The sequence below is a fragment of the Arvicanthis niloticus genome, chromosome 26, assembly GCF_011762505.2.
Source record: "Arvicanthis niloticus isolate mArvNil1 chromosome 26, mArvNil1.pat.X, whole genome shotgun sequence".
Taxonomy (NCBI): domain Eukaryota; kingdom Metazoa; phylum Chordata; class Mammalia; order Rodentia; family Muridae; genus Arvicanthis; species Arvicanthis niloticus.
The window spans coordinates 17,809,092-17,830,594 of record NC_133434.1 but is presented as its reverse complement, the minus strand read 5'-3'; the positions used below and the strand labels follow the sequence as shown (position 1 = coordinate 17,830,594).

The 21,503-nt window shown below is 46.8% G+C and overlaps 1 protein-coding gene across 17 annotated transcripts in view; it reads left to right on the top strand.

The window, feature by feature from the left end:
* Nucleotides 1-16,910, top strand: part of Ncam1 (neural cell adhesion molecule 1) — a 293,603-nt gene extending 276,693 nt beyond the window's left edge. For 4 of the 17 annotated variants that reach the window (XM_076925106.1, XM_076925104.1, XM_076925102.1 and 1 more), the window contains 5 exons: nucleotides 1,943-2,120; nucleotides 11,962-12,169; nucleotides 13,505-13,621; nucleotides 14,570-15,379; nucleotides 16,660-16,910. In XM_076925106.1, the coding sequence (XP_076781221.1) occupies nucleotides 1,943-2,120; nucleotides 11,962-12,169; nucleotides 13,505-13,621; nucleotides 14,570-15,379; nucleotides 16,660-16,780 (1,434 nt within the window). In that variant the 3' untranslated portion in view covers nucleotides 16,781-16,910. Of the gene's footprint in view, nucleotides 1-1,939; nucleotides 2,121-4,566; nucleotides 6,917-11,961; nucleotides 12,170-13,504; nucleotides 13,622-14,569; nucleotides 15,380-16,659 lie in introns of those variants that run through there. The other 13 variants (XM_076925105.1, XM_076925103.1, XM_076925101.1 and 10 more) reach the window with 4 other exon arrangements.
* The last annotated feature ends 4,593 nt before the right edge of the window (nucleotides 16,911-21,503 follow it).

Genomic DNA, 21,503 nt, shown 5'->3' with positions numbered 1-21,503 from the left:
CTGCATGGGAGGTCCTGTGATTTGCTTACTGAAGGGAAGGACGCCATGACTTGCCAGGTGGCTCTGAATAGCTTACTTGGAGCAGGTGGAATGGGAGTAACCTACTTGGAGGGGTAGAATACTTACTCCACTATTTGAATGGCTATTATGAGCCTGAATGACGTCAAATCCCAGATTTGCCATTTGCCATAGTGGCATCTGAAGAACAGATTTTCCCAAACCTCTGCAGATGGTAGCCAGGATGCAGGACCCAGCTAGAACTCTCTCCCGAAGGAAGACAGTCTCCATGTGTGCTTGCCCAAATGGTCACTGAGTCTGTGTTTAACAGACAGAGAAACAAACTGCTGAGCTACTTTAGATTCCAGTGACTTTAATTGTCCTCCTTCACTTTGAAGCGTTAACGTTCTCTAAATGCAATCACATATTATTAATATGTATTACATAGCATAAAGTTTGCTTTCCTGCGTGTTTGCCTTATCGTCTGGTTGTCTCTTTTGTAATGATGTTTGCCAAGGAAGACAGAGAAGGAAGAGCAAAGAGAGGCAGCTCAGCTTCTTTGTTTTAAATTAAAACAGCACCATAGCAACATATGCAAAGCCGACTTAACAGAGCACAGCCCAGGCTTCCTGGTTAGGTTATAGGACACAGAATCTGCTCTGAGCGTTTTCCAACAACATTCACAGCCCTGGAATGAGCACTCCCATGGTCCTAGAGGCATCTCTGTGGTTCATCAGAACTACTTTGCTTGGTGAAATCTCTTCCTCCAGCCACAGGCCTGGACCTGTGGTGACCACTAGACTACCTCGTATCTGATACATTGCTGTGTTCTACCCCGACTCCCAACCAGTAAACATTTGTCAAACCTCCTTGGGTGTCAAGAGTGTACCTAAGGCATGCCTGGCTTTTGTAAATAAGGGCCAGAGACTGTGAAGTGACAGGCTTTGCAACTAGAAAAACACCTGAAGATTTCTCAGGAGGACTTGAGGCCTCTCTTACAATGTTTTGTTATGGAGACGGTTGCCTAGCAATAACTTTGGAAACTTCCTCCTGGTACAAACTCATTGGTAAACATGAATGATGTACCTAGAGGGGATGTTAGGTGGGAAGCAGGGAATCCCTAGAATTTTGCCATCTCTCCTTATGCCCCGGACACTGTTTGCTAAGCTCAGTGAGATACTCCATGTGGGCCATGAACACCCCAATCTTGATCCTCAACTGTTCAGCCACAATGATGCCAGACCATACTGCAGAATATAGAAAACCCAGTTCAGTTCACCACGTGCTTTCTGGGCTCCCTGGTATGAAAGGGAAAACGCTGTCTGGGGCTTGAACGTGCTGGGCTCCAATCTTCTCTGCAGTGTGACTTTGTGAAGTCACCTGACCTTTGCTCATGTTCCCCTCCTCAGATTTAGTAAGAGCCTGAAGCAATGCCCCAGCAGGTTTGTTACAGGGATGTAATGAGAAACGGTAAAGCCATCCCTCAGGGCAGAGCCTAGCCTGTGGAACGTACTTAATATGAGGGTTTGCATCTCTAATAAAATTGGAATCTATGTGCTGTCACATATGTGCTGTCAGAATGGGGACAGCATTCTGAAATACAAGAAACATTTCTTGTAAGTCCTCTAAGAAGCCCTTCCACCATGAACCCAGTATAGGGGAGACAGGGCAAATGGGGAACAGTGTTCACTGTCACTCCTGTCAGTCCTGAAGTTAGTGGGACGGTGGAGTCAGAACGGTGCCACACGGGCATTTGCTACTGTTGGTCTTGGCAAACATATGAGGTGGTTCCACCAATATGGAAAACCTGCATCAATTCCCATTTCTTACAACTCACCCCCTGGGTTTCAAGTCCCCTGAGTTTGTGTCTCCTAGCCAGTCTCACCAGTATTCCCACTGACATTCCCTGGTGTCTTCTGTCCGTCCTGCCGATTGTTCTCAGAAGGTCGCCTCTGAATGGAAACCAGAAATCAGGCTCCCATCCGGCAGTGACCACGTCATGCTCAAGTCCCTGGACTGGAACGCCGAGTATGAAGTATATGTGGTAGCTGAGAACCAGCAAGGAAAATCCAAGGCAGCTCATTTTGTGTTCAGGACCTCAGCCCAGCCCACGGCCATCCCAGGTACAGCCACATTTTGTTTTCTGTCCCTTTCCCGCTTTAAATTAATGCACACAGCCTCGCCTCCTAATGAGCCTGAACAGCCCTGACAACCTGCTTGCTTACAGCCATCCTCATGACTGGTTGCTCATGCCAAGCTTAGTTTTGCCTTATCCCCATCTGTGCAGTGGGTTGACATATGCCAGACCTCCAGGAGAGTTTTGCCAAGCATCCTAGGGAAAAGGTCCTGTCTCACTTGGCTTTGACAGATCAATGCTAACCAGTTTATGGGACTCCCTTGGACGGGAAACGCCCCTACTCCTGCCTTGCCTTGGATGCTGGTTGAACAAGGATCCTTAGTGAGACTTTCTCTGCCATCTGCATTCCGTACTAGGACAACATAACTGGCTTTATGCTGTTTATATGCGACCCTTGCTTTAGCTTTACAACCATGGTCTAAATGTCTTCTCTCTGGTGGCCCCAAGAGAAGGAATAGATGGTGCCCAGTTAGCTACAAGCTTACCTGGGAAGGGCCTCTCCACTGTGCCAGAGACAAATTGAACCTCTTGGAATGGAGCAAGTGGAAAACATAGATACTGGGACACACCATCAATGAAAGGACAGACCATGGTAGCGGCATTGCTCCTAGGACATGCAGATTCGTCTCTAGGATCCAGGACCAACTCAAGTGTGGGAATAAAGTGAGAGCCATGATTTCTGAACCACATGCCTTGTGCCAGTGGCCAGTCCCCTCATTAGGCAAATACCTCAGAGAAGACCCTGTTCTTCAGCCATCATGTTGCCTTTCCAGGGCCAGATACCAGGCACAGGCAGGAGAGACAGTCATAGATCATACAGCTGTAGACTGTTGGAGAGGGCTCCTATGCTCTACCATGGTCAGGTGTGGTAGGAAGACAGCCTGGGATAGGCCCATCTTGCCCACCCTGTCTGGAAAGCTCGCTTAGCTGCTCGTCTCAATTTTCAAGATTGCTCCTCCTGGGAAAGTCAGTCCAGAAAGGGGATAAGCTGCCTGCCCTGTAGGGTTATGTGTGCCAAAGTGGGTAGCACCAGAAGAAAAGCTTGCTGTGTGGTTGTTTATGATCGTTTGTGTGTGAGTGGGTTTGTGGGGCAGATATGCGTGGGGCTTCCAGCCAATTGGCAGGTGAGTTTTTAGCTGTAGATTAGACATGTCCTTTGGTTGATTTCACTATGGGGAAGGCTTTCTTGCTCAGTTTAGGGTCCTGTGTCTTTATACATCCTGGAAGGAAGTTCTTAGATGTGCTTACAGAAAGTGGCCCTCGTGGCTCAATAGAATGTCCAAATGGAGGTGGCCCTGCCTTTCTTCTGTCTCTTCTTTCCTGTGTTCTTTGGTTAGTTTTCCATTGAAATCAAGAGTGTGACATACATGTCTGTCCAGATCCACACTTTGAGGCTCTTAGGATTCCAGAAATAGTGAGTCTTAGATTTAGTGCTTTGCAACAGGTCATATGCTAGTTCTTCCCCAGAGGAGACTGGATGGGCGTGTTTGGGCATGCTCTGTTCCCAGGCTGGGCACTGCCAGCAACTTCACCTTCTAGGCTTACAGCATTAGAAAGAAAAATGCTGGAGCACTCAGCCTGCAGAGGCCTTGTAGAACATTACCCAGGAGCCTATTAGAGCCAGCTAGTGATAGGACTCAACTTGTCCGTGGTGACTCTGTGCCTACTGTCCAAGCAGTAAAAAGACATGACTCTGTTTGGTCCATCCTGGCAATTTTATTGGAATTCAAGAACAAAGCCTCTTTGCATTGCAAGAGGTACATTTGTGGTCGAATTCCATGGTCGGCAGGGTGGTAGAAGGTGAGGTGTTCAGGACACTCACACGTGGACGACGAAGGTGGGGCTCGTAAGGTAGAAAGACAGGTCTGCCTCAGCTCTGCAGATTGCCAGTGCTCTGACCATAGTGTGGCTCTCCACTGCATCTCAGCCTCCATACACAAAACCTAGACACAGAAGAACGGTCTCCCCGCCTGAACCTCAGAGGCTTCGTCTTAGCAAGAGGTAACCCTCTCCTGCTCTGCCCCTGCTGTTTTACTGCAGAGGCTCCTGTTCTCTCACTTTAATTTCATTTGCTCGCTGGCCCTGACCCCCAAATTAACTTGCTATGCTGCTTCTGGCCTTGCTGAGCTGCTGACCCGGCCTATGATGTTGATAGAGCACTGAACTCTCTAACTTTTGTCAGCCTAACTTACTAAGTTGAATTAACCTTGGATTCTGGTTTTTTCTATATTTGACCTATTTTTCCTTTCTTTTTTATCTATTTTTTTTCCTCTGTTTCTGTCTCTACCTTCTCTTTCCTCCCCTCCCTCCCCCTCCCCCCCGTGTGTCTGCCGTCACACTTGTCACCCTGGACGTCACTGGGACATCCCCACTGCCAAATTTATGTCTCAACAACCATCTTTGCTCTGGGACCCATTGCTTGGCACCTGCAGCCACCCTGGGAGGAAGCTCCACCTCCTACACCTTGGTCTCATTGCTTTTCTCTGCGGTGACTCTTCTTTTGCTCTGTTAGGAACTTGAACGCGCGCGCACGCGCACACACACACACACACACACACACACACTCTACATTGTATTTGATTAAAAGCCCAGTTTCTATGAAAATGATCAGTTGTCCCTCTTGGAAAGAACCTGTCAGGACCACAGTGGCCCTGCCACAGGCACTGAGCGAGTACTCTGTATGAACAAGGAAGGTCTTGGTGACTGGAAACAGATAATTTTGTCATTCAGTGATACCTTTTTTTGTCACTTCTTACGGAGTCTAGCCCCTTTTTAATAGTAGTAAAAATATATATGAAGAAGAATTTGAGAGATCTTTCTTCCAATACTATTTTTTTTTTAAAAAAAAAAAAGCATTATGCAAGGTTTATGGAGATGTTACTACCATCTGTTGCTTGTGTCTTTGCTGTTGTTCATACCTAAAGTTCAGCAGAGAAGAAACTCTAGACTTCTAAAGCTTAGCTCAGTTTATTGTAAAGGTCAACACACGTGTCCCTCGTCCTAACACTGTGCCCACCACCTTTCGATAGGTAGTTAGCTTCACCTGCATGTGAGTACCCATGTTGAAAGAGCCTCCTGGGGTGACTCTCCTAAGCACTCTGCTGACCTGATAGGCAAATTAAATCCCCTGTTGCCCACGCAGTGGGAAAAGTTAAAATCGTCTATTTTCTGGAGCTGATGAACATTCTAGAAAGGGCTGGTGTTAGTCTCAACATCTTCTGGCCCTGTGACATGTCCGATAGGAATGGGCTTTGCCGTCTGATTCCCAGTGAAGCTGATTATTCCACTCCACAGTAGGATGCTTCAGATGATCACCAAACCTCCAGGTCCTGGTGGCAGGTCCTGTCGTGAACTCACCATCACCACAAACACAGGATACTGGGCAGTTTGAAAGCATCCACTGTGAATCAGTCACCCTCCCCACCACTCCCTGCATGCTCCAAAGAGCACAAGGAAAGGGGCCGAGGGACAGTCTACTCCCTACTGTTTATAAGTCAGGCAGTGTCTCTGCCAGTACCTCCACAGTACCGTAGCTTGCCTACTGGCCCCATGACATGTTTTAAATGTTTCTGAAAAGCCAGGAGCTCCTGTAGCTGTTGGGCAATTCACCCAGAAGAGGAGGTGGGTGTGTCACAATCGGATGCATGAAAGCCAAGGCTGAAACCCAGCCAATAGTGTCAGCTTGTGGTGGACCTTCTAATGAATAAAATCCCCTCCCCTCCCATGGCACCCGTCATTCTACCTATCTCATCTCTGAACATCTCCACAGAAGCTTAATTTATGTTTCCTTTGGTTCTTCACCTATTTCATTTCTGTTGTTATTTTTTGTAATGCTCAAAGACTAGCTTTTGCCTTTGGGCAGACAAATGACTCCAAATTGCAGTATGCAGGCTGTTGCCACCTGCCAATGTGGTGTGTTGCCACCTGCCAGTATTCTCAAGTGTTCAATGTAGAGGCTTCACACTGCTCAGCAGCTAAAACTGACAGTTCCTCTCTCTCTCTCTCCCCGATATGAACCTCTGCTCTGGACCTGTGGCCTCTTCCCACCAACTAAGTGAAGCAAGGTGGCGCAGGCCAGTACTGCAGAGAAAATAACATGGGCCTCAAGGCCTGATGTGACAGTCACAGGTCATTTAAGGAAAGCATCAGGGAGGGCAAGAGAGGCCCTACCATTGTCCTCTTCTGATGGCCCTGGACAGATGTCACATGCATTCACTCTATGAGAACTCAGCTCAGAGAGTCTGCCTCAGCCTCATCCTGACACACTCACAGGAGAGGGACAGTGTTAATATTCCTAAGGAGACCTTTGGATTTCAGCCTAAATGTCCAGAGCCATAGCATGGTTCTGTGCTCTTAGCACACACAAGGCCCAGCTGGAAAACCTTTGGGTTTATTCCAGGCAGCTTGTGGTTTGTAATGGTGTGCCCTACCAGACACAGCTTTATTGTGCACTAGCCCCTGCCAGACACTGGGTCCCTCCATGAAGGCTGTGGCTCCTGGCCTAGCCAGGACTCATCAGAGAGCAGCTCCCAGGAATCTGCAAGGGAGTGGGCTCACCCCACCTCTACACTGTGTATTAGTACAGACCGTACACCGTGTATCTACCATGAGGGTTCTCTGCTCAGTTTTTTTTTTTTGGGGGGGGGAATATTTATACAGCAGGTTCAGATCATGTTTTTCTACTAATAAGAATGCTAACATCATTGTGTAGATAATCAGCAAGACTTTATGAAGTTTACACCTTTGCATTATTAAAGGATATAACAGTTCATGTAAACCCAACAGCGTGTTTTGATTTTCTTTGACTTTTGTGTCCAACACAGTGAAAAAAAAAAGCCCTCTCTTTCCACCTCACTTGCACTTGGTAACTGATTATTAGGAGAGACATTTAAATTGGACCCCACACTTGGTGAGGAGGAGAGTTCTAGTTGAAGGCATTTTCTCATGAAAATCATTTATGTCTTCCTAAGGGATCCTGAGGGTGTCAGGTTCTCTGTTGCCTGGGAATCCTCAGCAGGCAATGGGAGAGGAATGAACCTTTGCAAAAGTGGGGTGGTAGTAACTCTGAAGACTGGATCAGGGGTGGATGTTCAACCAGCTGCAGAGCTCTCTAGTAAGGTCTTCTGAGTATGCAGTGACCTTTTCTCCCCCCTAACAGTATACACGCACATGCATGTGTGCATGAGAGTGCACATGTGTGTACACAAGCACACATACACACACACACACACACACACACACACACACACACACACACACACACATCTAATGATAGACAGGAACTAACGGGAGCTTCTGTTGACAACTTGAATTCTGTGCATAGCCAGCTCCAGGAAGAAGCAAGCAGACATACAAGGAGTTTATGAGGAAACTAGATCCCAAGTTCAACCTAGTCTGAGAGTCATACTGGGGCCAGGACTTCTGTGCCTGGGGGCCATGGTACAATAACTCAGACCCAGCTGGGCACCTGGAAAGTGTGAGGTCCATATAAAGGCAGAAGAAAGCATCTATATGCAAGTCTCAATCTTCAGGCAAGCTGGTTCCTGCTTTGAATGTCAAGCTCCCAAGCCAGGAACCACAGATGGTTGACAGTCCTAGTCAGGCACTGCGGAGGGCAGCTGCTACCCAGGGAGATGTGCAAAAGCTGCCCCCAAGAAGTTTTCTTCATGTGCTAGGCACCTATGTGCTGGGTTTGTCAGGGAAGGCAAGGTGAAGGTCATGGAGAAGACAGACAACTGAAAGGGTTTCCTTTGTTTTTCCTTTTATCATCTGTTCAATAAAATGCAGGATCTAGACCTAGTCCCACTAGTTCCCTGGACTAAACTACTCTGTAATACCCACAAAGATGTGGTGTCTCCTGGCTCCAGGGCCCTTTAATTTGTACACAGCCTCTCCTTGTTCCCATCTCTCTGTCAGGGCCACCAACATTCCCTCCAACTTCAGAGTACTCACTTTCTGTAAGAAGAATTAGTCCTTGGAAGTGGTGGGCCCCTTTCCGCAAAGAGTCCTTGATCTATCTATCTATCTATCTATCTATCTATCTATCTATGATCAAATTTTATGTCTGAGATGTGGAGCAGGTCATTACCCCTTTGATGATAAACCCTAGAATCAGGCATGACCCACTGGAATTGAGGACAAGGAAGGCTTAGGAATGGTGGCCCTCATGTGACCTGGGTACTTGTTCTAATCCCAGTTCCTGACCCTCACCCCCCAGTGATTCTAGCACTAGAATGAAGAGTCCCATATGCTAAGTATTTAAGAAGCCTCCTCAGGAACCCCACCACAGGCAGAGAATCACTGCTAAGTGTTAAAGGCATTTGATTTTTATGCAAAATCTAAATTTTAAAGACAAATAGCTAAAGATAGGGGCTACCAGCATTTTAGTCTTCCCAATACACACTATCGAGACTGGCATCTTGGAAACAGTATCATGTGTGGAACACTGTACAAGTCTGGTTTGAAATGAGGTATTTATGGTTGAAAAAGATTTGCAGACCATCCCCCATTCAAGGCCCTTCTAGATACAAGTATCTCATCCAAGATCATCATCATCAGAGATACAACGTCTCTGTCAACAGCTTGTCTGGTCTCTGCTTAATGGTTTCCAGAAACAACACTCACAAGTAACAGCTTCCAAGGCAGCTCACTCTGTTGCTTGTCAATCCTTTCGGAGGAGCTGTAGTCCGCCTCTCCCCCTATAGTAGCACCTAAAGATTCTGTACAGAATACAGGTCCCTTTCGCCCCATAACACACAATTAAATTTTTGGAATGATGCTCTCATTCCCAGGCTGAAGACTCAGTCACCCAACAAATATTCTGTGAACATTTGCCCAACGTCAGAGTCACATTAGTTGCTGAGGAGACAGAGAAGAAAGTGGGCACCTGCTTGAATGTTCTAGAGAAACCATGCAGTAGTAGTGTGCATACACGGGAGAATAAAACAGCAGATGGGAGCAAGAAGAGAGTAGAGCAGAGTCGCTTGTTAGATAAGGAAGGTAGATGTCCAAGAAGATAACGTGAAACCTGAGGCCTATACCTACAACATAGCTACACGGTCAGCCAGCCCTGGAGAGATGACAGGTTGCCGTGTCCATTAGGCAGCATGCAGACAGACCTGGGCTGGAATACAGTACTGAAAGTCAGAGCCTAGTTTACAAGGGTCTGGGGGATCTACACAGAGGCCACAACACATGTGAGACTGGATAGGACAAGAAAGGCTCCAAACTTTGCATCAAATGAAAGGGAGACTGTTGATCCCCTTTCTTGCTTATGTGGCATGACATTCTTCACCCTTGGATACATCCATTCGAATATGCTTAGACCTGGTGGTGAAACCATCAGCTGGTTCTGCTGGGCCCAGAGCCAACGCTGTCCAGCTGCTGAACTCTCATCCTCCGAATAGCTTTTCCATGGTTTATTTTTCCTCTTTGAAGAGATATGGTCTTAGAGACACGTCTCAGGAGTTAAGAGATAAGCAGTCACATAGGACTGCTTTTATGTATAAAGTTCAAGATAAAAACCCATTGCTGTTGAGATGGACATGGTAGGTTGAGTCTGTAACAAAAACAATGAAGAGGCCAAGGCAGCAAGGGGCTCATAAATGTGGGGCTAGCCTGAACTTCACAGCGAGGGCTACAGAGAAGTAAGACTTGCTCTCAAAACATTTTTAAGATTGCCACTAAGTACAAAAATTCATAGATATCCCCCCAAAAAACTACTTTTGTATTTTAACTCTTCCCTCATGAAGTAGGAACTGGATACGTTCTTAGATCTAAAGATCAAGGGGATCAAGCCATCTCCTCCTGTCCCCATACAGGAATAAGGGTTACAGGGTTCTCAAGTGGGTGCCGGAAGAATGAATCCCCCAACTGAAGCCGAGAGCAGCTTTCCTGATGCCAGAGCCACACACCTAGTAGCTAGCATCCTTTATTCATCTTGAGCCATCTTAGAGACAGCAACTGGAGTCCCCAGTGAAGGATTAGAAAAGACCAGCTCAAAGTCCTGAGGAAAGAAGTATGGGAAACAAGCCAAGGTCCTAAAGAGTAAAAACATCTGTAAACCTGGAGTCTCCTCCAGCTCAGGCCCTAGGGCCCCTAGGGAGGAATTGGTGTGAGCGTTCCTCTCTGGCATTCTGGGCCAGAATTGAGGCTTGTAATTAGGAACACTGGAAACCCCGGAGAAGCAGTATGGTACCTCCCTGAGGCATCCTAGTTCAGCAGATCACAGGCTACATGAGGGACGGAGAGTGGTGGCCAGGAGTGGCAGTGCATACCTGTAAATGCAGCTCTCAGGAAATAAAGCCAAAGGGATCAGAGTCCCTAGCCAGTGAGGTCCTGTCACAAATATCCAAAAGTATTAAAAGAAAGACAGTAGCCCACAGGCAATACCATTCCTGCCCTTTTCTGGAGGAATGGCCTAAGATAAGATTGGCAAGCTGCTGACTAGGCTTAGCCATTTGGCAAAGTATAGTATACTCACTATGAAGACAGTTGGGGCCAATTCCCAAGTACTGTTAGCTGTAGTCCTTGCAGCCAGTCCAAAGACCTTGGTGTCCTTAGTCCCTTGGAAGCACAGAAAACATCAGGAAGGGTCTAATGGTGAAATGGAATGGGGCTAACAAATGAGAAGTGCCCTGTATCAGTCTGAAACTATTGTCCCCATGATGACTTATGTAGGCAGAACTCTGCAGTCTTGCTTCCCACGATACCAGCACTGGTGGAAGTCATCTAGAGTCAGTGGGTCCCTCTCAGAAAACTGGTGTCAGTGGAGCCACACAGGAAACTCACACAGGGTCCTTCTGTGGGAGAATCAATAGGCCAAGACCTTGGAGGCTGTTAATGGTCACCAGGAGGAACTAGACTGTGAAGCCCCAGCTAGAGTTAGGAGGCTGGGTGCTGTTGGGATGTGAGACTGTGAGTCCATGGACATTTGTCCTGTGCGTGGGTGTGACTGTCTGTGAGAATGTGCAGATCTGGGTAAGTCTACAGGTTTTCCTGAAGTCTGCCACCAGAATGCCTGGTTCACACATGGTGAGTATTCCCAGACCCTTCGTCTTACCCGTGGGGCCTCAGGAGGCTGCTGTGTCTCCAGAGTTTCATAGGTCACATTCAGCCTCCTGAATCACAATAAACAATAAACTGATCCCCAGTTCCCTCATAGTTAAAGTCCTTTGGACTTACTCTTCAAGAGAGGAGAAGAAGTTGAATCATATGTTGGCATCCCATTGGGCCTGGCATCTCCACAAGACTCAAGACAGTCCTGGGACCCCCATATGGGACCCTGTCTGTCAGTGAGCCTAGAGCCATAGCATAGCCTAAAGCCAGCAGTCACTGCCTGATGAGGCAGAAAAAATAATGTGCATTGGTCCAGAGATACAGCAGGACCCTCCTGGATGTGCCTTCACTCAGTGTCCTCAAACACTACCTGACCGGGCCTCCAGGATTCATGAAGACCAGTTGAGCACATGTCTTAGGGAGGAGGTTCAGAGTTGTTGAGAGGCAAAAATGAAGACACGATCTCCTCTCTCATCTTAATTTGTAGGAGTCCTCAAACCCTGACTTCTGCATGAGATGAGGCAATCACACCCTCTCTGAAAAGTCCAGAGAACCTATTGTCCCTATACCAGGCATAAGAAGGCCCCAAGGAAGGTACCACTGGTCACAAATGCCTTAGCTTCATGCTCAGGGCCCTTACTCCACCCCAGGGATGGCTGTTCATAGGCTCAGGGGCTCAGGGTCCTACTCCACCCCAGGGACAGCTGTTTATAGGGTCAGAGGCTCATAAGCAAACCTCTTAACCACTGACCGTTTCTCTCCCACTTAAGCCAATGGCAGCCCCACCACAGGCCTGAGCACAGGCGCCATTGTGGGGATCCTCATTGTCATCTTCGTCCTGCTCCTGGTGGCCATGGACATAACCTGCTACTTCCTGAACAAGTGTGGCCTCCTCATGTGCATCGCTGTGAACCTGTGCGGCAAAGCTGGGCCCGGAGCCAAGGGCAAAGACATGGAGGAGGGCAAGGCTGCTTTCTCGTGAGTACAAATTCATCCTGTCAGTGGGGTGTAGACTCTGCCTCAGCCCAGGACCTAGTTCTGTGCTATCAGAGAGTGCTCTGGTGATCTCCTCTACTTGAAACATGGGTTTAAGGCCAAGTGAGGTGACAAGTTTGAAAAACAGTGTCTCTGACCCACCCTAGGCTCTAAAGTCTCATCAAGATGTGAAAGTTCCTGGTGAGGTCAAGAGGTGGGACTTGTCAGATTTAAACCTGGAAAGGACCAGTGATGGAAAAATATACTTAATATCTCTCTCTCTCTCTCTCTCTCTCTCTCTCTCTCTCTCTCTCTCTCCTTCATTTACTGTTTGAATACTTGACTTGCAGCTACTGAAGGCGAGACTGTATACTGGCTCTCGGGTACCAAAGGGAGAAAAACAAGTACAAATTCCTCTTCTCTTAGAGGGACAATGTGTATGTTCTTCCCACCAGCAGCATCTGTTATCTAGTTAGCAGGAGATTTTGAAGTCTGTGGGTGACTGAGGCCGTTGTAGCAAGCTGAGAAATGATGGAGTGAGAAAATAAGTTGCTTAATACTCCCACATGCAAGTAACTGGTTAGAAGATAGATAGATAGATAGATAGATAGATAGATAGATAGATAGATAATAGATAGGTAGATAGATGATAGATAGATAGATAGATAGATAGATAGATAATAGGTAGGTAGATAGATGATAGATAGATAGATAGATAGATAGATAGATAGATAGATAATAGGTAGGTAGATAGATGATTGATAGATAGATAGATAGATAGATAGATAGATAATAGGTAGGTAGATAGATGATAGATAGATAGATAGATAGATAGATAGATAGATAGATAGATAGATAATAGGTAGATAGATGATAGATAGATAGATAGATAGATAATAGGTAGGTAGATAGATGATAGATAGATAGATAGATAGATAGATAGATAGATAGATAGATAGATAGATAGACAGACAGGTAGATAGATGCACACAGGTCTGTGTATGCACAGTTACAAATACATTTGTATACATGCATACACACATGTGCACATAGGTTTGCATTGAGCACTTATCTGCATTGTGCTTAAACACTTTAAATAAATTATCTCATTTAGTTCTCATAGTTAGGCAAGGTGTACGCTTACTCGTACAGATGTAGAACTGAGGGAGGGTGAGGTGATTACCTTAGGTATCAGAACTGGACTAATGCAAACACAGTCGTGCAGCTCACTCTGGCAGCCACGGGCCAGACCCCAATTCCCCTTGTTACAACTTCTTTCTTAGACGTCTTTCCTCCTGAAGCCATACTGGGATCTAACCAGCGGAACTCTCTCAACAGGAAAGATGAATCTAAGGAACCCATTGTGGAGGTCCGAACAGAGGAGGAACGGACTCCAAACCATGATGGAGGGAAGCACACGGAGCCCAACGAGACCACGCCGCTGACAGAGCCCGAGTACGTGGAGTAGGAGGGATTGCCGCCTCAGTAGAACCCCAAATTCACCTTATCACCCTACCCCAACCTTCCCTGCTTCTCACCCTCGGCTCCTGGCCAAACATGGAAGCCAGAGCTCTGGAGCCCTGGGTCAGAAGACTTTCTGAACCCACTCTCTGGAGAGAGAAGACATGCTTCTTCTTGGATTATAGGGGGTGCTTTACTGTGCTCATTGCATAAGTGGGCTCCCTGGAGTATTCCAGAATTCCACACATATTCCAGGAATGACTTAACTTTATTGAGAGAGAGGACTAGTCCGTTTCATTTAGGATTTCTTTAAAATCTTCAGGACCTGGGTAGGTTCCTTGGTCTTCTTCCACTCAGAAGCCTTGGCGATCTTCAGGGGTCCTGACCAGCTATGTTTGTATTGCCCAAAGGCTATCAAGGATCTGATAGCCTTGAAGGAAATACATCTCACAGGAACACAAATCTATGGCTGGAAGAGCCCTTGACATATAGGAGCCATTTGGAACACTGGTCCTCCTCATTCTGACCTTGGAAGAATTGTAAAGTAGCCGGACCCCATTCTTATGGGGCTCCAGAAACCTAGCAAGGTGGATGATGGATGTCAGCTGCCTTCACTGGAGTGGAGATCGAGGGCAGCACAAGAGAACACTAGACAGAGCAGTAGGGAACTGGAGCCCTGTACAGAGAGCTGAAGGGGCGTCAGCATGGAAGAAGGCTAGCAGGTCCCTTTGAGACTGCCATGTTCTTTGTTGTCTCCTGTGTCCTCTTCCGCCCACCTGGGGCATGTACTTCCTCTTCGTCCTTGTTTCTCCGTGGGCCCATGTTCCTGCCCGTGTATGGTTGCATGCCCTCCCACCGCTCCTCTCCTTGCCTCCTATCTAGCTTCTCTGTCAGTCTTAGCTTCATTGTCTATTCTCTTTCTACTTCCTGTCCTCCCCACAGGCTGCCTGCCGACACCACAGCCACTGTCGAGGACATGCTGCCTTCTGTCACCACCGTCACCACTAACTCTGACACTATCACCGAAACCTTTGCCACTGCTCAGAACAGCCCTACCAGTGAGACCACTACACTGACCTCCAGTATTGCCCCACCGGCCACAACTGTGCCAGACTCAAATTCTGTGCCCGCTGGTCAGGCCACCCCTTCCAAGGGTGTCACTGCTTCATCCTCTTCCCCAGCCTCAGCCCCAAAAGTTGCTCCTCTTGTTGACCTGAGTGATACCCCAACCTCGGCTCCCTCTGCTAGCAATCTGTCCTCTACTGTCCTGGCAAACCAAGGAGCTGTACTCAGTCCTAGCACACCTGCCAGTGCGGGAGAGACCTCCAAGGTCCCTCCAACCAGTAAGGCCTCCCCAGCTCCCACCCCTACTCCAGCCGGGGCAGCCAGCCCCTTAGCAGCAGTAGCCGCCCCTGCCACAGAAGCCCCCCAGGCCAAGCAGGAAGCCCCCAGCACCAAAGGTCCGGACCCAGAGCCCACCCAGCCTGGCACCGTGAAGAGCCCACCTGAGGCAGCCACAGCCCCTGCTAGCCCGAAGAGCAAGGCTGCCTCCGTCAGCACCACAAACCCTTCCCAGGGCGAGGACTTAAAAATGGACGAAGGGAACTTCAAGACCCCAGATATTGACCTTGCAAAGGATGTTTTTGCAGCCCTGGGTTCTCCTGCTCCCGCCACTGGGGCCAGTGGACAAGCCTCTGAGCTTGCTGCTTCCACTGCAGACAGCGCTGTGCCTCCTGCACCAGCAAAGACCGAGTACGGCCTCTCTTTGTCCACTGTCATTGGGTTGTGTCCTGTAGTGGTGTGTGTCTCTGCTGTGTTATGTTCTCCGTGTTTGATGTATCCTCAGCCTCTTGCAGGGCTTCTGTGAGACAACTGTCAGCCAGGGGCCTGGGATGAGGCAGGAACAGGGGCAGGTGACGGGAGAGGCAAAGCAGCTACCGGCTCCATTCGATAATTAGGTCGTTTGTTAGGCTCCATCCTTAGCATCCTAGCCATGCTTATTCCCCCCAGGGATGCCTTTGCAGTTGGGCCACTGGTGAGCAGAGTTTAAGAAGTCACATCGGAGGCTAAGGTGCCTTTATCTGCCACCCTGGGCCCATAGTTGTGTGTGTTATCCAGGGCCAGGCCAAGACCTCCCGAGAATGGTGCTGTGGTATTCAGAAAGAATTGAGCTAGCTCTGCTGAGGTTGCTTTTGGGAGGAGGATGCAGCCACAGACAACTCTGTCCCGCTCAGGCTGTGAAGGTCACTCTTTCCCCTACCCAAGACTCTCAGACACTCATGCCTGCCTCCATGCTCTAAGTTCTCAACCCTCAAGTTTCTGTAGTGTGGTGCTAACTAAATGCATTGGAGTGAACCGGTAGATGCACTTGCTCTAATGTGTGTTTAGGCTCGACTCTGTCCTGAGAGACCTGTGGAGACAGAGGCACGCCTGGACTTTAATAAAGGTCAATGTAGCTGTCCCTTCCAGTCTCATAGAGCAAGCATGCCCATGCAAGCCTCTTGCCACCCTGGTAACAGTATTCTCTCACCCTGCTCAAGCCACCAAAGAGTCACCATCCTGAAATAATCTGGATGAAATGTTGGGGGCAAGCAAAAGAGAAGTGGTTTATGGTAGAGATCTCTGGAACTGGTACCAGAGGCAGAGCCTGGGGTACCCCACTTTTAGCAGTGGGATACTTCCATTCGGTGGGAGAGACGAACTGAGCCTTCTCTTCTACTCCAGGTTAACATGGGCTGGGGAAAGTTAAGGCTGGAGAAGGAAACCACTGTTCTTGACTAATGCATCTCCACCTAGCTGTACCTTGGAATCATGGTTGTGTTTAAATCACTGTAGCCAGGATTTCTGGGGACATGCCCCAGGAGCCAGTCATTTGGAGAGCTCTCAGGTGATTTCAATGTGCATGCAAGGTTAGAGCTACAACTGAAGCCTCCCCCACCCCATGTGGCACAGGAAGAGGGGGTGGGGAGGAGGGCAGTATTTACCGAGCTCTACAAAGTGGTCTTAGCAACACTGTTTCTCTTTTTCTGCAGGAAGGGTCCCGTAGAAACAAAGTCTGAGCCCCAGGAGTCAGAAGCAAAGCCAGCGCCAACTGAAGTCAAGACGGTCCCCAATGAAGCCACACAAACAAAAGAGAATGAGAGCAAAGCATGATGGGTACCAAGCAACAAGCAAAGATCAAAATAAAAAAAAATGACACAGCGGCTTCACCAGAGCATCCCCAAATAATCACCCCCCCCTCACACACACACACACACACACACACACACACATACACACACACTCATTCCACTAGTGTCTTTTGCCTTTAAAAAAAAAAACCAACAAAAACAGATAAACATGGGATTGCCTTTTTGTAGGTTTCTAGAAAGGGCTCCTTTGTTGCACACTCACTTGTTAAGAAAAAAAGAGACAAAAAGGTTAAACCCACAGCCAAACTAGGACACTCCGTTCCCTGAAACCATTTAAAAATCAAACAAAAGCGCCCCAAATTAAGAATCTAGGAAGCTCAGATTTAAAAAAAAAAGAAAAAAGAAAAAAAAATCTAAGCTCAGAAAGGCTGCAATTGGTCTTATCCAATTGGCACAGATCAGTTTCAGAAAAAAATGCTTCCAAGAACTTAGACTAACCGAATGAACCAAGTCCACAGTTTATTTTTATACTTTCAGTCAAGTTGGGACTCTGTAGAACCTCACAAATAAGTTATACTTTCCTTTCACTTTGTATTTGTTCTGTATGCAAAGTGTGGCACTCTAGCTAGCTGCGTTCAGTTCCCATGTAGACTCCTGTTTCTTAGGAAGAATGCCAAATCGCAGCTTATTCGATTTCTTTCACTTTTGGTTTTTTTTTTTTTCTCCACTGTTTCTTTCCCTTTCTTCCTTTCTTCCAAGTTGCTTTCCAGTGTTTACAAGTTGACAGACGTTTGACTTTGGTTGTGTTTAATGTCCGTGTAAAATAGCTGCCCCCCACCCGTGTTTTTTTCTTTAAGCAACAGGTACCCCATAGAGGCAGGTAGAATCCTCCCAGGTTGCTTTGAGCACGGGTGAAGATTACAAAAGACAATTGTTTACAGTGGCTCTATCCCCCCAACCATCCCTCACCCATTGCAGTTTTTACCTGTGTCAAACTGGGGTGAAAGCCTCTCTTTCTGAAATAATTTTGCCTTTTCCCCCCCTGTTTAATTCTGTTGCTATTTCTTAGGGGGAAATGGGGGATGTTAGACCACTTTCAGATTAGCTGCCACCTGCCTGTGTCTGTGACACTGGACCTGCCTCCCAGGTGTCTGCACACCCTTCCTCTGAAGGATTCCTTTGGCTTTGTTGAATGAAGCAGAGAAGATTGTATAGTTGGGGCTGGTCTTGGTGAACACACTTTTCTTTTTTTCTTTTTTCTTTTTATCTTTTTTTTACCCCCAGACACCTCCTTTTTGTAGAAAGCCAAATAAAATATATACATACCATTTCCTTTAGAGCCCAGAACCTAGATTTGAGCGGAAGAGCAAGTGTGCTTCAGGGAAGTAGTGTCTCCTTTTGGAAATCTATTGAAGTAAAGTGACATCGGCCTTCTGTTCAGTTAGGCAACATTTGTACAAAAAAAAAAAAAAAATACCGTCTGGAGTTATAATACAACTCTCCTGGATCGGAAACCAAGTTGGGGGGAAAATACAGAGACTTTCAGGGGATGGGAGGGGGGAGAAGGGAAAAGCCAGCCCTTTGTATAGAAATTTGCTTTTGTTTTTCATTCTGCTTTAGAACCGCAAGCTTGTGCACTGTGGATGCGTGAATATTTTAGTGTGAAACGTGTTTTTGTCATAGTATTGAAATAAAACTTCAACATAGTTTGGTTGTGGAAGGTATAGCAGATAGTTCAGAAAAACAACTATTCGGGAAACAAAAAAAAACGAAACAAACAAACAAATCCCAAAAGGAGAAAGGAATCAAAGCCTTTCAATAGGCAATAAAACACAATAAGGCTGGTGAGGACACTAAGCAGACAGACGTCCAGACAGCACGAATTCCTTTCCTAAGTAAGAAGCAACAAGAGGTTAGGGTGGCCAGACACACCCCTGTTCACTCCGTGGGCCACACACCCCCTCCCCACCCCCCCCACCCCCAGTGTTCTGACACTTCTGCAGTGTGACCAGTGGTGATGCTAGATTATAATTTCAAACTGTGAAAAATAATGGTCTCGTCATTTGCTCAGTGTGGGGTTATTTTGCATTTTTCTCAGCTCCTGGGAATGTAAATGGAGGATTCCAGAACACTCAGCCCAGCCCCTTTCATTCCAGGGCCTGCACAAATCCACAGGTCACATGCACTGGTCCTCAGGAAGAGCTATCGGGTAGACAACTCTGAGAGCACATAGCAGAATGGGAAAGATGGGTAGCACCTGAGCCAGGTCCTCATGGTGAGGGACAGACTCCTTGGGCCACAGCCTGTCCTGGGGAATCTTGGAATCTGTTTCCCATATGGTGAAGTGGCTTGACCAGCTAGGCGGAGGGCACACTGTACCTCCTGGAAATGGTGTATTTCACTGTTTGTGCTTGGACACATTGAGTTCAACTCTGATGCTAAAAAGAGACAGAGGTATGGCCAACCCCAAAACAATGTGACCCAAAGTAGCTGACCCCCAGAACACTGGCCCTGCCATTTGCTGGAATCCAAGACTGCCTACACTTTCATATGCCTCGCTCTTTCTACATACGTTTGTCTCGGAATGCATCAGTGTTCCTTTTTTCTTTTTTCTGTTTCTTTCTTTTTCTTTTTAAAAAGCAGTAATCTCTCAAAAATCAAAGAGAGAGTATATTTCCCACCTGTTCTTTTATGTGAAGAAAAAAGCACTTAGTTTTCTGTAGGGTGTTTTCTTTTCTTTTTTTTTTGTTTTTTTTTGTTTTTTTTTTTTGTTGTTGTTGTTGTTGTTTTGTTTTTGTTTTTGGAAGGAGGGATGGACTCCACCAGTGTTGGTGTCAGTGTGTCCTATGTCTACGTGGTATACATTGTAGCACATAAAGACCAACATGGCCAAGTTCTGTGGGAAGGCTACCCAGGTGCCATGAATGGGGTCTCCCGGTCCTGAAGGGCCAAGGTGTATCCAACAGGAGTCCGTGTTCTCATTTTCTATGGAACCTCCACGTCCCAGGGTCTCACCCTCAGCTGTCCGTCTGGATGGTGGTGACCACACCTCCATTAACATCCTTACCCAGCATTCTGTACTTCGGGGGCCTTCTCTCTTGTTATAAAAACTTTTTACTGAGTGAAACATCAACACCACCTTTGTTTCCGTTCTCACTGCTGTAAATACTGAGTACTAACTGAGAATTTTGACTTTGCATTCTGTCAGAATACTTGTGTTCAATAAATATTGAAAGAAAAAAAAAAAAGCAACTATAGTCCAACTGGGATTTCTTTCTGTTTAGTGAGAGTAGTGTGCCCGAATTCTAATTTGTGGGTTTTCTTTGGGTTAGTTGGATTTAGGGCAGAGTTTGTGGTTGCTTCGGTTTTAGCACCTAGTAAGCAACACTAGTGTGTCTTAGACACATGTAACAGCTTAGCTCTGTAATCCTAGTATTCAGTAGACTGAGGCAGGAGAATTGCCATGAATTTGAATTTGAATCTACATTGCTGTGAACTACACAATAACTTCCAAGTCAGCCTGGGCTACAATATAAGATCATGTCTCAAATACAACAACAACAAAAGTGTGTGTGTGTGTGTGTGTGTGTGTGTGTGTGTGTGTGTGTGTAAAACTATGTTGAGTTCTTATTGTACAGATTGGTAGAGAAGCTCCTGTTTAAAGGGCCCAAAACTGAGATTCAAAAGATTGTATTTAGATCCTGGTTCTGTTGCTTCCTAGATGACCTTGGACGAATTATTTAATCTGTCCAAGACTCAATTTTCTCTTTTGCTGGACAGGAATTCCTCGGGGCATAGATGTTGATACTGGCTGATGAACAACACAATGTGTGTGCACGCGCCTGACAGTGTTTTCTTGACTCATAATGGGAAATGAGAAAATAAGAATTAATGTTGTTCCTATTACCCAGGTGCAGCCCCATCAAGCATAGTTATAACAGCCAACACCTGAGCATCACAGTCACAGCCATGAGGTGGATGCATGAGGCATTTTCCAGAACAATTCTATCCTGGGAATTTGTTAAAGCAGGCAAGAGTACAAACTCTGGCATCTGCTTCCACCTGGCTCTCTGCAACCAACCTCTACAGTCAGAAGTGTCCATTAAACTATGGATCTGATTCCTGAAGGAGCCCTGGCTGCAAGTGCAGGATGAGACTCTATGTTCTCACTTTTCTAAGGAATCTCCCACATCCCAGGGTCTCACCCTCAGCTGTCCATCTGGATGGTGGTGACCACACCTTCATTAACATCCTTGCCCAGCATTCTGTACTTTGGAGGCCTCTCTTGTTATAAAACTTTTTCCTGAGTGAAACTTCAACACCACCATTGTTTCTGTTTTCATTCTCACTGATATAAACACTGAGAAAGTATTTACTGAGAGAGGTACATAGGTCATAATATATAAGCTAGTACCCACTCAGGGATTGCTTTGCTTTTGCACAAATCCGAGGGTGACATCCCCTTCACCTTGTGCCCAATGTGCACGCCTCACTTGCTTACTCTGATGAGATCAATTATCTTGGTGGATGGGGTGCAGGGGACTTGTGCCTCTTCTGTTTTATATCCTAATACCAAGTCACATGCATCCATGCGATTTCTTTTACCACAGTCCCAGCTGCGAATGGCAGGGATGGGTGGGAAAGAAAAACCTACAGCTTATTCAGAACTGGACAAGACATGCAATGAAGACTGTCTCTTTATTGATGCACGGAGCTGATTTCCAGAGCTTCTCCCTGCATTATTT